This window comes from Thunnus albacares, chromosome 17, assembly GCF_914725855.1.
Source record: "Thunnus albacares chromosome 17, fThuAlb1.1, whole genome shotgun sequence".
NCBI lineage: Eukaryota > Metazoa > Chordata > Actinopteri > Scombriformes > Scombridae > Thunnus > Thunnus albacares.
The window spans coordinates 13,211,547-13,227,118 of NC_058122.1; the positions used below are offsets into that span (position 1 = coordinate 13,211,547).

At 39.0% G+C, this 15,572-nt stretch overlaps 1 protein-coding gene across 2 annotated transcripts; it reads right to left on the reverse strand.

Annotated features, from left to right (window-relative positions):
- Positions 1-8,549: 8,549 nt before the first annotated feature.
- On the reverse strand, positions 8,550-14,370 carry LOC122966490 (cell death-inducing p53-target protein 1 homolog). Of its 2 annotated transcripts, XM_044330778.1 has the most exons (5): positions 14,154-14,370; positions 11,580-11,787; positions 11,206-11,247; positions 9,863-10,007; positions 8,550-9,716 (listed from the first exon to the last, which is right to left on the reverse strand). In XM_044330778.1, the coding sequence occupies exons 2-5, from the start codon at positions 11,770-11,772 to the stop codon at positions 9,611-9,613; spliced, it is 486 nt and encodes a 161-aa protein (XP_044186713.1). In that variant the 5' UTR covers positions 11,773-11,787; positions 14,154-14,370; the 3' UTR covers positions 8,550-9,610. The 2 variants fall into 2 exon arrangements, with proteins under 2 accessions (XP_044186713.1, XP_044186714.1); XM_044330779.1 differs by lacking the exon at positions 11,206-11,247.
- Positions 14,371-15,572: the final 1,202 nt, after the last annotated feature.

Consider the following 15,572-nt stretch of genomic DNA (forward strand, 5'->3'; position numbering starts at 1 on the left):
CTGTTGTCATCAATCATTCAGGCCAGGAAATATAGTCCCAGTCAGGCCACTTTTTAAGCGGGGGGTCTGGGAGTCCCCCACTAGGAAAATTTTAGTTACAAAGACATGATTTCCTGCATTCTGGTGAATTTTAGTGCATATGAATAACAAACGAATGAGCCAACCTTAGTACAATGTGCTGTTATGAACCTCAAATAAAACCAAAGGAACATATCATTAAGGTGGGAGACCACACTAATACTGCTACTACTGTTGCACCGATGCTACTCTCTCCACCTTCAAAAAGAAAAAAAAGCAAGAGCATGCCATATTTTTATTGTACCAATATAATACAGTTAACCACTCTCTCCACCTATTCAAAGAACAGAGCAAGAGCACAATACCCTTCTCAGTTTACTGATATACCCTAACAGTTACCCATTTAAGGTTAAAATAGCCCTTTAACCAACATAAACATTAAATAACATAGATGTTTAAGTTTCAGCAAATTACAGTAGCCTGAATAGTGTCACAGAAGACTTTGGGCCCTGTTTTAACAATCTAAAGTGCATGGTCTGAAGTGCATGGCGCAAGTGCACTTAGGGTGTGTCCAAATCCACTTTTGCTAATTTAATGGCGGAAAAATGGTCGATGCACCAGGCGCATGGTTCAAAGTGGTTGTCCATATTCTCCTAATTAATCATGGGTGTGTTTTCGGCGTAACATGCAATAAACCAATCACAGTGTCATCTCCCATTCCCTTTAAGAGCCAGGTGCGCTTGCACCTTGGCGGATTGCTATTATGACGTCGCATTTGCCAAGTAGTAAGAAGGAGCACTTCTCTGCAGAGGCAACGGATCTGTTCGTGTGCAAAGAGAAAACGCACGATCCATAACAAGCACACTGGCCTCTGCTGCTCCTGGACCCTCCTGTGGTCAGCCACAGACCACCAGTTTAAGATCCTGTTAATTTGTTGCAAATTTATCTTTGTTTGGTTTTTAAAAAGATTTATTTTTTTAATTTGATTTGGTTTCTTTAAAATAATTTTGTTCAGTCATGGAGTAACAGGTCAAATCAGCAGGGTTTTAATTGCTGAAAGTATGGAAACCTGATGCCTGTAATCTCAAAAATGTTAAAGAATATTTGTTAAATATTGTTCAAATATTAAATCATTAATTTTAATCATGTAAAGAATCATCAACACAGTTATCAGGACTTGATCAGCTCTCCAAGGTTCTGATCCTGCTGCTGGCAGCAGCTAGAAGCTGTGGAGATTTATTTCCTTCTTTAGTTTAATAATTGTTTTCACCTCATTTATTTCCTCCTGTGTTCCTCATGTCATCATGTATTGACGCTGCAGGAAAGTTGATCTGCGTCAGATCCGTTGTTTCCGTGTTAAAATACCTCCATGTATTGCCACAATTTGGTCAAATAATTAAACAATTTAATCCGTCATTACTGCGATTAGTTAATTCTGATAAATATTATGGCTAAGCATTATGACATGTATTTTTCAAAATATATTAATATACACAATAATAATCTTTCACATTGTAATCCTTTTGTTACCTTTTGCATGTTTGTGCGCTGCTGTGCGTCCTGTGTGTGTAACAAGCAGAGTGCATGTTGTGCACCCGCCTCTGTAGGTGCATATTACTGTCCTGATAATGCACCCTTAAAAGAACAGTGAAACATTTCGGCATTGACTTTAGACCAGGTTTTTGTTGGTCAATAGTGCAATCACTCTCTGCTTCCTCAAGATAGCAATGCGCCAACAATGCACCTGACCACACCTTACGCCCATTGGCACACTGATGGGCGCAAGTGCCATTGCTATTTTAACAACATGAGCACTGGACGGGAAAATGACAACTGCGTCGGCAAAGAGACTTGCACTGCACTTAGCGCCGCTCTGCGCTGGGCGTAAGATAGGGCCCATTGTGTTGTCTCAATAATTTTAAATTATGAACTCAAAGTATGAATTCATTAACTGAAATTTTCACCAAAACGAATGAATTTTCAAATAATATTGACCACATCAACTAGGCTAGATATGTCAATTATATTATATAATTTTTTTAAGAAATTTGAAAGGGAATTGCCACTTTTATTATTGATTGTCCAGTTTCTCGGCTGCTTTAACATTAACATTAGCTACGTTAGCTAGGTAGCAAATGTTAGCTAGCTGGCACATCTATTTACCTTTCTTTTTTTCTCTCTCTCTCTCGCTGCTCAACCCTTCCTCTTTTTTCCACCATCCATCTTGCTGCCAAGTCATTTAGCTGCACTAAATGCACCTGCTGCTAAACGAAACATGTAACTACCAACTACTCTCTTTTTCTCTCTCTCTATCTCTCTCTCGACTCGCTCTCTACTTCTACCATGCCTGGCTCACAGCATGCAGGGTAGTTGTAAATAAGATTTCATATCCTTTATGTATTTGTGAGGTTGTGGCCTGTTATTGACTTTATTTGTTATTATTTCAGTTATTTTTTGGGTTGCTGTGTTTTGAGTTGCATGTATTATAATCTATGTTTGCTTATGTTGTCTTGGGTTTAGTTATGATTATTTATATAATATACATTTATTATGGTTTTCTAAATTTTTTTGCATGTATTGTTTTGAATTTTAGTTTGTGTGTGTAGTTTTGATTTCTACTTGGCCACAGCCATTAGTAAAATTGAACACACCTGTGCGGAGGTAATCAGCAGGTGAGAGCACAGAAAATGGTCATTATTACTGCCAAAGCAAGAGAGGAAGACGGAGTGGAACGCAGAGCCACAGAGTCGACGGGCAGTCCCAGGAGCCGAGAAAACGAGTCATACCCACCCAGGCGAACTACACATAGTCTGGACAGCTGGGCGAGCTGTCCAGACAAAGTGTAAGTATAGTGAAACAGGGGTGGGCAAGGACCGGAGAAAGTACAGACGTTGGCTCCCCTCTGGCAGATTTCTTCTATTTACTTCCAGGGCATCAACAGCGGAAGAGACGAGCTGGCTACAGAGCTGAGAGGGGACTGGTGAGGGCGGCTGGTCGGCGGAGCGACTGGACGGTCGGACGCAGTGACGGACTGGAAAAGGATTATTTTATTGGACTTTTATCTTTTTATTTTTTTATCATTTTATATAAGGCCTTGGTTTTAGAGTATTAGTTTTAATTAGCATATTTTGCATTGTGCCTTTTTTTTTTAATTGAGTAATTTATGAATAAATTTTTCAAATTGAGTCTGACTGTCTCTTGGGTAATTCCTACTACTCACCCCTGTTAACACAAACATTTAGAGTCCTAGGCTCTCTCCTAGGTGGCATTGGCACTCACCAGTTTAACAAAACCCCCTCCCCGGCCACATATATCCACCTCAGTTTTTATATTGCACAAGTGTCTGTTCCTTAGTTTCATGTCTTTGCCTATCATTTGCTAAGTCCCGCTTATGGTATATTTTGATTGGTTAAATAGTCTGTCTCTTAAACCTTCATAGCAGACGTAAGTTGTATCCCGTTTCAGTTGCTCCGGAGAGTTTCCTGATGACAAGTCTGAGAGTGCGTCACTAGGGAAATCCACTGCTGGATAACAAGCTGTTATCTTAGTTAAATCAGAGTTAATGCGGCACAGTTTGGACCGTGAGAGTCTGTGTGCATCCATCGAGAAATAAGTTTCCTTTTCTGTTCAGAGATATGAGTCTAAGTTGCTACATTTAGCATCCATAATGCATGACCATAGTTAGCCGGGTTAGCTCTGAATTTGCTAGGTATATGGCAAGGATAAGCGAGAGGCAATAATTATTTTCATGCAATGTGTATCAATTCTTAGTAGCATGGAGTTAACTGGTGATTGTTTCTTGAAGTTTAGGGGGTGCTCGTAACAAAGCACTGTTGAGTGTGTCGTTCATTGCATACGTAGCCAATAGGCAGGTGTAGTATGACCCAAGATGGCGCTGTCCAGTAGAGCCATGTTTTCTGTACATTCATATAAATATCTAAAGGAGGTTGAATGTTATTAGTTCTAATATTGTTTATCATGTTATTTGCCAGCACTGTGTAAAGTGTAAGAATAGTAAGGAATACAGTATATCCTGTATATATTAGTAATATTAGTTATATGGGAAATTATGTACATAATGCTATTATGTTCTGGGCAGTAAGGCGACAGTGTTGTATGTCATATTTGACATATGATCAATATTAATTTGTATCCTTTATTTTCTATGGTTACAGAGCCACACAAACAGAAATCCATACTTCCTGTCTGAAAGTATTAAAGGTGCACAGTGCATGAAGTTTATAATAAAGTTCACTGAAGACAGGAGCATTTTTACTGATGCCCCACGGTGATCACACTAATTGACCAATCAACTAGTTAGTGGGAGTCCAATGCACATAACCTGTCTGATTTAACAGCAGTGTTGTGTTCAGGACCAAAAAAAGCAGGGCCTGCGGCGGGCCTATCATACCATCTGGCAGGCCAGGCCACCAGGAAAAGTCCTGGTGTTCCTGATTGCCAGTCCGGGCCTGGTATGATTATATCATTATTCCCCAGAACAAAGTCAGGAATGTTTTTATCACCATGATTGACATTTTCTGCCTCGCAAATATATGGTACTTTTCAAAAATTGTTTGGTGTACCCTCCTTTATCTCTCTCTCAACACTTAACACCGTATATATTATGTATTGAATATACTTGCACTCATTTGCAGCATATGTTGCACCCACGAATCACACTGGACTCAGGATGAACATATTTGTTTTAAAAAAAAAAGACGGATGGTCTTATTCTGAAAGAATGAATGAAAACAAACAGTGACTTTGCTGGTCTTCAGTAGCTTCACTCTTTACTAAGTGTAACTGCCAACTCAAGAACGCAGCGCTTACCAACCGTTTACACACAGATTTGTTCTCGTGCCTTTTCTCAAATCAGTTATGCTTTAAATTGAATAAAGTTTTATACATAAAAATAACATATTTAAATCAGTAAGCTGTATGGAGTGTGAGCGACTGATTGATGTGAGGGCAAGCAATTCATTGACTCTGTAGCAGCTACTGTATAAGGTACAGAGCTACCAAATGCTAACAGACAGATGCAGACTATCATGCACAGGATTGCATCAGATGTGGAGAATCCCGCCACAGACTTGGCTGATATGCTCCCCTGGATATGTCCTAACACCCCTTGATTACCTGCAGAGGCTTCCAAACCAGCCTTCCCTGATGCTTCTTACTGGCACAGCACCAGTGCTAGACCAAAAGCATCAGCTCCAGCCAGGATTTGGTCTAACTTTGTCTGCTGCCTTGAATTAGTTGCAGAGGCTCCCAAACCAACCTTCCCTGATGCTTCTCACTGACACAGCACGGCGCTAGACCGGAAGCATCAACTCCAGCCAGGAATTGGTCTGATGTCGGCTGCTGCAGAGGCAAATCAAGACATTAAATAGGAGAGCACCAAGGTTCACTCCACCACCTGAACTTTCATTGCATAACAGGTATGATCCTCTGACTAATACTAACTATGTTAAACCCAGGGAAGCTTATCACACCACTAGCATTAAAGCTAAGCTAACCCAAGAAATAGCCCCAAAACCAATGCTAGGCTGAGAACCAGGAGAAACATGGATAACTACATAGAACACAGGGAAGCTAATCACAACACTAGCATTAAGGCTAACCAAAACCTAATGCTGTGTCTGAAATCACATACTTCTGTACTTACACTTAACATTTTGAGTGCATAAGTGCATTCACACTGAGAAGTATGGAAAAATGCAGTGCACTGTGAGTAACTGGATGGTGCACTCAGTCAAAAAGTCAAAAAGTTGAGTGTGGAACTATGGACACCTCTTGCCCTCAATGGTCACCATCTTGGCTACGTAGCGGACAGGGAGGGACCGCTTTTCAAACTAGAAATGGTAGCAAAGGATGTTGTAACTATGGTGAACATTGTCGCATTATACAAATCTAAGTTATACATGTGTTTTTAGCACTAAGCACTACTATGCTGTTGTCGGATATAAGCCATCAGTATGTTTATTGGATTAATTTACAGTCTGTAATGATTTGGTAGCGCGAATGATAACGCAAATGCTAATGCTAGCTAATGCTAATTTGCGATCGTCATTTCCAGTAAGTGCACAACAGCCATGTTTGATTTTAGACAACACTACCCTGTCGAAATTTGTGCACTACGCCAGTAAGTACATAGTGTACACAGTGTACTACATGAAAGTGTACTAACAGAAGTATGTGATTTGAGAAACAGGTTAAGAAATAGTCCAGAAACTACTGCTAGGCTGAGGGCCAGAAGAAACGCTGCTAACTTCGTACCTGAGCCAGACACTATTCTGATTGGGCAAAGACTGAAAATCTAACTGTGGATAACACATCTGTCAGGGAGCTAACAGAGATGTTGCCAACTAGCCTCTCTACACTACCATGACCATTATTATCCACACTGGATCCTTCGACATTCTGCAAAGGAAAACTGGCTCTAAGATCCTGCAAAAAAGGCTTTTTCCTGCTACTGGAAAAACTGAGTGACTGTCAACTGCAACATGTACACATTTCTGGACAAATTACCAACTTTTTGGAAAGGAATTGAATCATTTAGCAGATTCCTTGGCCTGAATACATGACTGACACTGGCATGCCTCACCCATGGAATACATTTTGACAATTTCAGTATCTTTTGGAACTGTGAAGAACACTTTAAACCTGATGGCATTCATCCAAACATCATTGGATCCAGACTCATCAGTGCCAATCTACATCATGCCCTTAAACCCAAACAAGAATGTGTGGATAAGCGCAAAGGACAGGGCAACAGACACAGCATACACATAGTCGCATAAATCAAAAAGATGCAGAAAAACTGACTGATGCCTTCATTTCAAGCCGGTTTGATTACTGTAATGCACTTTTTACTGGCCTCCTGAAGAAAAAAAAACACTGAGAGACTTCAGCTCATTCAAAACTCTGCAGCTCGGCTATTAACCAGAACCAAGAGGACAGAACACATTAGTCCAGTTTAAACTGCTCTACACTGGTTTCCTGTAACATTTAGAAATTACTTTAAGCTCCTTCTCCTTATATACAAAACCCTTAATGGGCTAGGACCAAGCTACATTGCTAACTCCCTTAACTATTTGCCTTCAAGAACACTGTGATCATCTGCTGCTGATTTATTGGAGATTCCCGGCAACAGCCAAAAGAAAATCGGGCATGCAGCCTTTTTCAATTACGGCCCAAAAATATAGAACACACTACCAATAGATATCAGGGAAGCCAGCTTGCTAAATATTTTTAAAAGAAAGCTAAAAACTTATCTCTTCATTTTAGCCTTTTACTAGCTTTTCTCTCAGTCTGCTTTGCACTTATGCACTGCTGCGCCTCTTTTGAAAATGTTGTATTGTACTTGATTTTATACATTCTGTGCATTCTATGTTTTAAGTTTGTTATTATTATTACTATTATTATTATTATTATTATTATTATTATAATGTATTCTTTTTTAATTTGAGAAAAAAAGACTTTGATGTGTATTTTTTAACTCCCACAGGGCCACTAAGGGTGGTTTTTTTTCGGGGCAGTTTCGGTTGTGTCCAGCCCTCAGTGACAATGAACATCACTGTGGGTTTTATCTGACATTCTGGGGTAAGCTGATAGAGCGAAATACTTTCTGTATTCTATTTTCACTTTATTTTCTGGATGACTGGAAATATGGCAGCACCCCAGTGCCCCACATTAACCAGCCAAACATAGCATTCCACTTCTCACTAGCACATTGTATAACCACATTTGAGGATAGATATCATAAAAAATCCTTACCTCTACCGTTGTACCCTTAGAACAAAGAGGTGATGGCTCTCTTAAATCAATGATTCTGAAACAAAATTAAGTTATCTATTTTGTATCCTCCAATTCCTGCTGGAGGAATTGCTTTTTCAAATAATATCATTTAAGAAATTAAGCATAGTTTCTTGTGGACAAGTTAATCCAGTTACAGTCATCACAGGTTTCTTTTGTTGCTAAAATTGTTGATTGCAAAGGCACTGTTAGTTTATCTAACAGTGTCCAGTAATAGCTGTTGATGACTATTTGGTGTTGTCAAAGTCGATGTCTGTTGTGTGAGGCTGCAGGTCTTTCATTTATTTACATCCCTTCAGTTTCCCTTGTGTCATGTGGTTTCTTTTAAAGAATTATCTTCTCTGATAGCAGTCTGATGCATAGATCTGTAACTCCAACTGAACTCCCTGGATCGTATTTGCCCCACCAACACAGCTTGCTGAATTGCTTTAAAGCAGGGCTGTTTTTGGTGCTGAATGCTGTAGTAGAGGAACATTAGAGCTAAAGGTGCAGTCAGGATCACACACCACACATCTAATGCTGTTCCATTATGCATCTATTGTTTTTTTAATATAAAGGAATGAATGCAAAAAATGTATTCACGTTGTAATTGTTGTGACTTTGTTACTAAATGTGAATAAATTTAACAAAGCCTGTACCAAACTGTTGAGCTATAACATACCTGTTTCCTGCCCTGTAGGTAGGGGCTGCATGATCACAAAATTAAATGATAACTGTGTCTGTAAACATGCTTTATTGGTTCAGAGCCTACAGTATATTCTACTATCCCAACAACTCAATACACATTTTGGCCACCATGGGTCCGCTACATTGTAATGCTGAGGCAACTGTGTGCTGGTCTCTTTGGTTTACTTAATGGGCAAAGTCACAGCTGTCACAGTGCCTGGTGCTGCACAAAGATGTCAGAACCCTACAGGCCATGTTCTTTATTTTCTCCATTACCTGGGAAACATGCCGTCAGTGCATCACTTGCTGGTAGGCTCAGGTTTACACTAAGTGGTGACATATTGGTTCATCTCTTAGGGGTGGACTTTACCTTTAGGAACTATACCTTTTCATATCTATCTATCTAGCTAGCTAGCTATCAAGCTATATACATATATATATATATACACAGACACACACATTAACATGTAATCAGCATTTTCATGTTATATTTACATTATATTAACATACCTTATATAATGCCGGGTAGTTTCATCTATAATGATGTATTTTATCACTTGATATATGTCCTTTTAAAATCTCAATCTGCAAAGGTAGTAGAGAAGAAAATACAGTAAAATACAATAACCTCACTTAAGTAAATGAATTTAGTTACTTTTCTGCTCCAGTGAGAGTTTCATGTCAGGAAAGCAGAGTAATATTTCCATTTTATGTAACTGTATAATTCTTTTACACCTTTACATGGAGGGACTCAGTCACTTCTACTTCAGAGGGAAACATTGTCAAAATTATTGTCCTGAGGGTCAATAAAACAATAAAATTCAATATTTTCCATTTAACATTCAATATTTGGTACTGTATGTTCATCGGCTAAAATTACATTACATTACTATATCCTCTCCTCCCATGCCACATTTTTCCTCACACATTAGCATGTATATCTTAGTATAACGAAACAAATTCAACAAAGGAAAAGAGCCACCAAATAACTACTAAGTATACAAAGTTACAAATGAATAAAAAAACCTTTGGTGTTCAATATACTTTGATGAATATGAAATGCTCTAGAAATAAGGTGACTTCCTCTTCCCAATCCACAATCAGGATAGTTTCATATTCGCTTGTATATGTAGATGATTCTGTGGCAGGATGGACAACGATGTTCCACATCTTTACAGGAATCGATGCAGAACGGGATACAGCAGCAGATAAAACACCTGTGAAAGGAAACAAAGTGAATTACATCTCAGTTTGTAAAACAGGAACTTTTTCTTCTATAGTTTCACCTTTACAGTTCAAAATATCTCTCTTTATATTTTCTGTTCCTCAAAAATCAACAGAGTGCACTAAGTTCCTCTTTTACCCAAAGAGGGCGAGGCCGCCGCAGATAGCCCAGGTCATCAGGCCTGCTGTGTGCTCTGTCTGGGTGACCACTGTATGCTGGCAGTGGGGACACACCGTTTGTCCTGGGACGTCATGCAGTGCAGGCCTTACAACCACGTGAGTCACTGAAAATGAGAAATGCACAATACATAACATTAATACTTCATATGGATTATCAGCCTAAAATGAGTGTATATAGTGCCATCTTTCTGCACCCATTTCTCACTGCAGTATTTTATCTTCTACCACACTAAACACATTTTAGAAGATAATACTAGCCAATCAAGCTGGCAGTGGTGTTCACATGATTGTACACCATGACATCAGATTGGCATCTCCTATATTTGAAATCCAGACAGTTAACAAATGATGTAAAACTATTGAATGTACAGTAATTTTTGAACCATTTGATTGCACAAAAAAGATAAATGCTGACCTCTTGTGGATATATGCAGACACACTCAGACACAAATATGCAGATCAAAACATTCAGTGTTCAGCTATTTAGCGCATACCATTCACATTAACACAAAATTTAACAATATGTGTCACTGCAGTGTAACGGCCAGCCTGTCAGCCAGTAGGACATTCCTGCTGTTTCTGCAGACTGTGCACTTGTGGAGCTGAGCATTACTAGAGGATCAGGGGCCAAATGTACTGACTGCACTGACTTAGAAAGACCAGCAGAGGCTGACAGCTCTACAATAACTGTAACTTAAGGCAGTTCACAGTTTTGTTGTTTCACTATATTGTAATATAAGTTTTTTATTGTAAGTTTAAATTTATTTAAATTTAAGGGTAATTCAGATTGTTTTTCTTTTGTGTAGTGTGAAATTGTCAATGACTCATTAACAATGTAAATGTGACAATTACAATACATGAGAAGCCCAGAGTTCATATGAGCTGTGTGGTTTATATTGGTATGTTTATGTGAAGAGGTAATATACCTGTAATGGGAATTCTTCTTCATGTTACAAAAAGAAACACTCAAAAATGTGACTGAACACCACAAGAATGAACAGTGAACAATAGCTTTTTGTTATGCACACAGGCTACAAATGGGCTATTCTTTAGATCAGTAAGGAAGGACTTCACCCACTGACTCTGTCTTGCTGTGCAGAGGCAGTTGTCCTCTTTTCACAAACCAGAATTGAAATATATCAAATATCTGTTCACATATGTGTGTTCACAAAATAGTGTAATTGTATGTGCTGTGTGTATATGAACCTTTAACATGTGCATGTGTGTTTTCTATGCACATATTCTGAGAAATGGTAAAAGATTGCATGTGTGTCATGTCTCACATCAGATGCATCACCTCACCTGTTGTGGTAGGTGCAGCTGGGCCTGCATTTAAAGGAACACCTAGCAGATGAAACACACAGTTTACCAGAGCAGGGAAGGAACAGATATTTCCATAAATCACCCACCAAAACTTGACTACCATTCTAAATAATACATACAGGGAGGCAATCTTTTTTATCTGTGGATTTTTATAGGGTATTGTATTTTAACATCCTTTTTTATAATGGGTGGTTTTGTGAATATAAGTTGCTTGCATGTTATACAAAGCATGACTGACTGTAAGACAAATGCACTTTTTTTTTTAGGTTTCAGAAGGGAAAAGATAACCACAGTCAAGGTTACTGTGACGTTTCAAAACTGAAAGAACCCAAGCAGTGACCGCAGACACATACCTCCCTGGTATCCAACATGTGGAGGGCCTACAGGGGGAGGAGCGAAACCGGGCTGAGGCTGAGGGTACATCCCTGGCTGAGGGTACATCCCTGGCTGAGGGTACATCCCTGGCTGAGGCACTGCACCCCCATAGTCCAGAGGTGGGCCAGGGTAGGGTGGAGCTGATTCTTGTGGAGGGTATCCTTTTTCCATCTTCAGATATCTTTACTGGATATGAGAAACATGTATGACTCATTCTTTAAGTGGAACTATTGGCTTTCAAGTAAAAAAGTAAATATATTAACTTTTAGTGAAGAATTTAATAAGAAAGGTCTACCAAATGTACAGATGGGTGACAAATTAAAGGAAAAACTGGTACAGGTCTGAATGCTTGACCCCTACAGTGAGGGGATCCTGTGGCTCTGTTATGTATGATGATTTCACAGAGAGCAAGTTGTCTTTCAGAGTTTTATTGCAATATCCAGAATACTTATTTGCAAGTCTGGATCTCCCAGTTTGCTAGGCAAACTAGAGAGAAGAGATACTGAATGAAGTTCAGTGTTGGTATTTGTATATACAACCACATGCATCACAATCATCCCATATTCATCACCCTAACAGTTATTTTTAATTAATTCACCGGCTCTCTAGGGAGTTTCTTTTGGTCTCTGCTGAGAGTTAAGAGTTGAAGGCCAAATCCTTATCTGCCTTTCCTCCCTGGACTTTCCCTCTAAAGTTACAGTGACCGAGTCCCACACTTCACCTTTGATAGTACCTCTTAGGAACATTTTCACACGGGAAGCAGAGTCATAAAGTCTTACAATGAGCTTTTGACTATAAGGCAGTGTAACATAATCTTAAGACAATAACATAAGTGTATATGTTTCCATTTCAATGACAATGCCCCCATTCACAGGGCACAAGGGGTCACTGAATGGTTTGAAGAGTATGAAAATGATGTGAATCATATGCTATGGCCTTCACAGTCACCAGATCTTAATCCAATTGAACACCTATGGGACATTTTGGACCGATGTGTTAGACAGCGCTCTCCACTACCATCATCAAAAAATCAAATGAGGGAATATCTTTTGGAAGAATGGTGTTCATCCCTCCAGTAGAGTTCAGAGACTTGTTTAATCAATGCCAAGGTACATTGAAGCTGTACTGGTAGCACATGGTTGTCCAACACCTTACTAAGACACTTTATGTGGTTTTTACTTTAATTTGTCACCCATCTGTATATAATAAATGATAAGTGATAGAGGTGACAAACACTGGTTTAACACTTGTGTGATTACATAATAAAAGCAATGTATGAAAGCTAGTGGAAGTGTATACTTTATTAAACACAAACTGGAGCCAAACACAGCATTGCACTAGCACAACCACGTTGAAGTATTATGTAATCTGTTTGGTTATCTTAGAAATGCTGTCAGGGAAAAAAAGGAATTTTATCTGACGTAAATGTTGGGAAAAGAGGGTTTAGAGTCTTACAGTAAAATCTCATAAACATTTCCGATGTTGATTGGTATCTACAACAAATGACGCACATCATATGACACTGGCTTATTGAACTAGGGTGGATTTGAATAAACTCATAAACAAGGGCAGGAGGAAGTAAAGAAATGCACTGCTTGACCACTGTGGTGGAAGCAATGCGACCTTTCCAGTGGATCAACATTCTGAAATCACACATTGGACATCCTCTTTGCCGTGGACACAACAGTGAGCATTTGTCAGCTATAGCCTGTTAATGTGACATAAATACAATGCTCAAGTTTAACAGCAACCTTTTACCAGGAATCATATGTGTAACAGCAGGATTTCTGAGTGAAACTAAGATAAATTAAAATGCTTTGCTTGCTCGGTCAGAATTTTCTTATAGACACAGTGCAGTGTGTGTGACTGAAAGAAATGTCAAACTACATGAATACTACAGCAGCTCTCAGTTCAAGGAAACCAGATAGAAGCGGTGAACAGCAGCAATTTACGTTATCATTTGCTTAGGGGGAGAGGCATACTGTTTACAGTAAAAGCTCTTCTCTCTGATAATGCTGCCCATCCTTAAAAGCCCCTCTCAGTGATGCAACCAACATAAATTAGTGTGACTGTGTTATACTTAGGTTAATCATACACTAAATCACCATTAGTAGATTCTTGCTTCCTTGTACTGTATTTTGTTATGAGAAGAATGCAGTCAGTCTGTTGTTTATAGTGAAGAGGCCTGGTCATTTCCTGCCAGACATCCCGTGCCTCGTAAATCCATTTTAAATCAATTAGAGCAACATTGGACACTGAAGCACTTTCATTCAATAATTGTTTTGCTTTTGTGCCTCACCCTCTTTTGTTTGACAGTGTCGCTGGATAAAGCTTACAACATCAAGAAATATTTTAATAAAAACATGTTTGACAGCAAAAAAATATATACTATGTTCATACTCTAGTGGTGGAATAATAATGTAATGTCAGCTAAATCCATAGAGGCTAAATCAGGTGTATCAGCATTTAGATTTTACACAGATACCATTCGTTTAACACAATGGCAACAGCTGCTGATCATTATATAAGTGCCAATTTGTAAAGAGGCCTACCTGTGACTTTCCATCAACGTAGAGCTCGAGCTGCTTGGTCCTGTGTGACGCACAAAAAAGGGTAGTAAAACCAAAATAGGAAGGAACAATTTCAATACAGTTGCTATTGTATGTTGTAAGTCTAATGGAGGAAAAAGCTGTTTTTAGTGCCTCCAGTACAACTAGAATGACGACTGCCATGAAACTTCTTAATGCCCCCTCCCTCTTCCTCCTCCCATCATCCCATGTGACTGGGTGGTTCCAGAAGAAATTGAATGTCTGAATTGGCTGTTCCGTATTACAGTGTTTGTTCAAATGCTGTTCAAATAATGACCAGTATAGTAATAAGAGCTATGAATACAGAACTCAACAAAAAGAAAGGGAGCGACTGGGGGAGAGGGAGAACTGTGTTTGCTAAGAACAAAGTGTCCTTTGTTGACTTAACGTATAATGCCTTACATTACTCATCAGTAATAGTTTAAGCCAGCAATTCTGGAAATATCACAACGCAATGCACACAAAAAGTATCTTGTAATTACTCAACTCTGTGACTCAGACGACCTAAGCTTCTGGGAACCAAGAAAACGTGATGATCAGTGTGTTTTGACACAGAATACTAACCAGTTTCTCTCTGTTTTCAGCGGTCTGACCATGGTGTGTATGCTCTCTTAATAGGAAACATGTGGTAGGAAATACCAAATACCAACCCAGCCCCCGTTCTTTCCACTGACAGCCTTGCACAGCATTGTTTTTTTTAACTGTTACACTCCTGTAAGACATTAAAGCTGTCGTGTTTTTTTAAGATGGTGTAAGAGGTTTATTACATTTGTTTATTGAGCTATATTGTAATGCAGCAACACCTCTGACAGGTAACAACGATGGCAGTGGAAAAGTTGACAGCAAAACCAAACAAGTGCTTTGCTTCATTAGCAGCAGCCTAGATAGAGCACTCAGACTGTCACATTTTGTCCCATTTCCTTTAGTTAGCATAACACCAACACAGCTTCTTTCAGGCAGCATATGAGATAGACTAGAACCGTTACATCTGATAAACAGATTGTCTATGTCTCTGTCTGCCTGGGGTAGTCCTTCTCCTGCAGGGTGACACCACTTCATAATTCATTCAATAATTGTTTCTTGAATGATGCATTTTAAATTACCTTCTTAATAGAGAGGTCACTGTTTTTGCACTTCAGCATTGAAACTTTCTAGTGAAGAATTCATTATATTGAAGGATTTATGATATTTTGACATTCATTGCACATATGATTTTAACTTATCAGAGAACCTACAGTAGGTGTAATCAAACATTTAATTAACCTGTTTGTGTCACAACTCACATAGTTACAACTTATTAAAGGCACTCTGTGGTGTTTCTAACCTCTAGTAGCACTATGGAGCAGTTTTTGGTTTTTTTTTTGAGTGGGTCCCTGTTTGTTT

Excerpts from the sequence above, each read along its gene's own strand:
- LOC122966490 (XM_044330778.1), bottom strand. The coding sequence starts at position 11,772 with ATGGAAAAAGGATACCCTCCACAAGAATCAGCTCCACCCTACCCTGGC. Across the intron at positions 10,008-11,205 it reads AGCTGCACCTACCACAACAG|TGACTCACGTGGTTGTAAGG; the intron begins GTGAGGTGATGC and ends TCTCATTTTCAG. Across the intron at positions 9,717-9,862 it reads GGCGGCCTCGCCCTCTTTGG|GTGTTTTATCTGCTGCTGTA; the intron begins GTAAAAGAGGAA and ends TTCCTTTCACAG.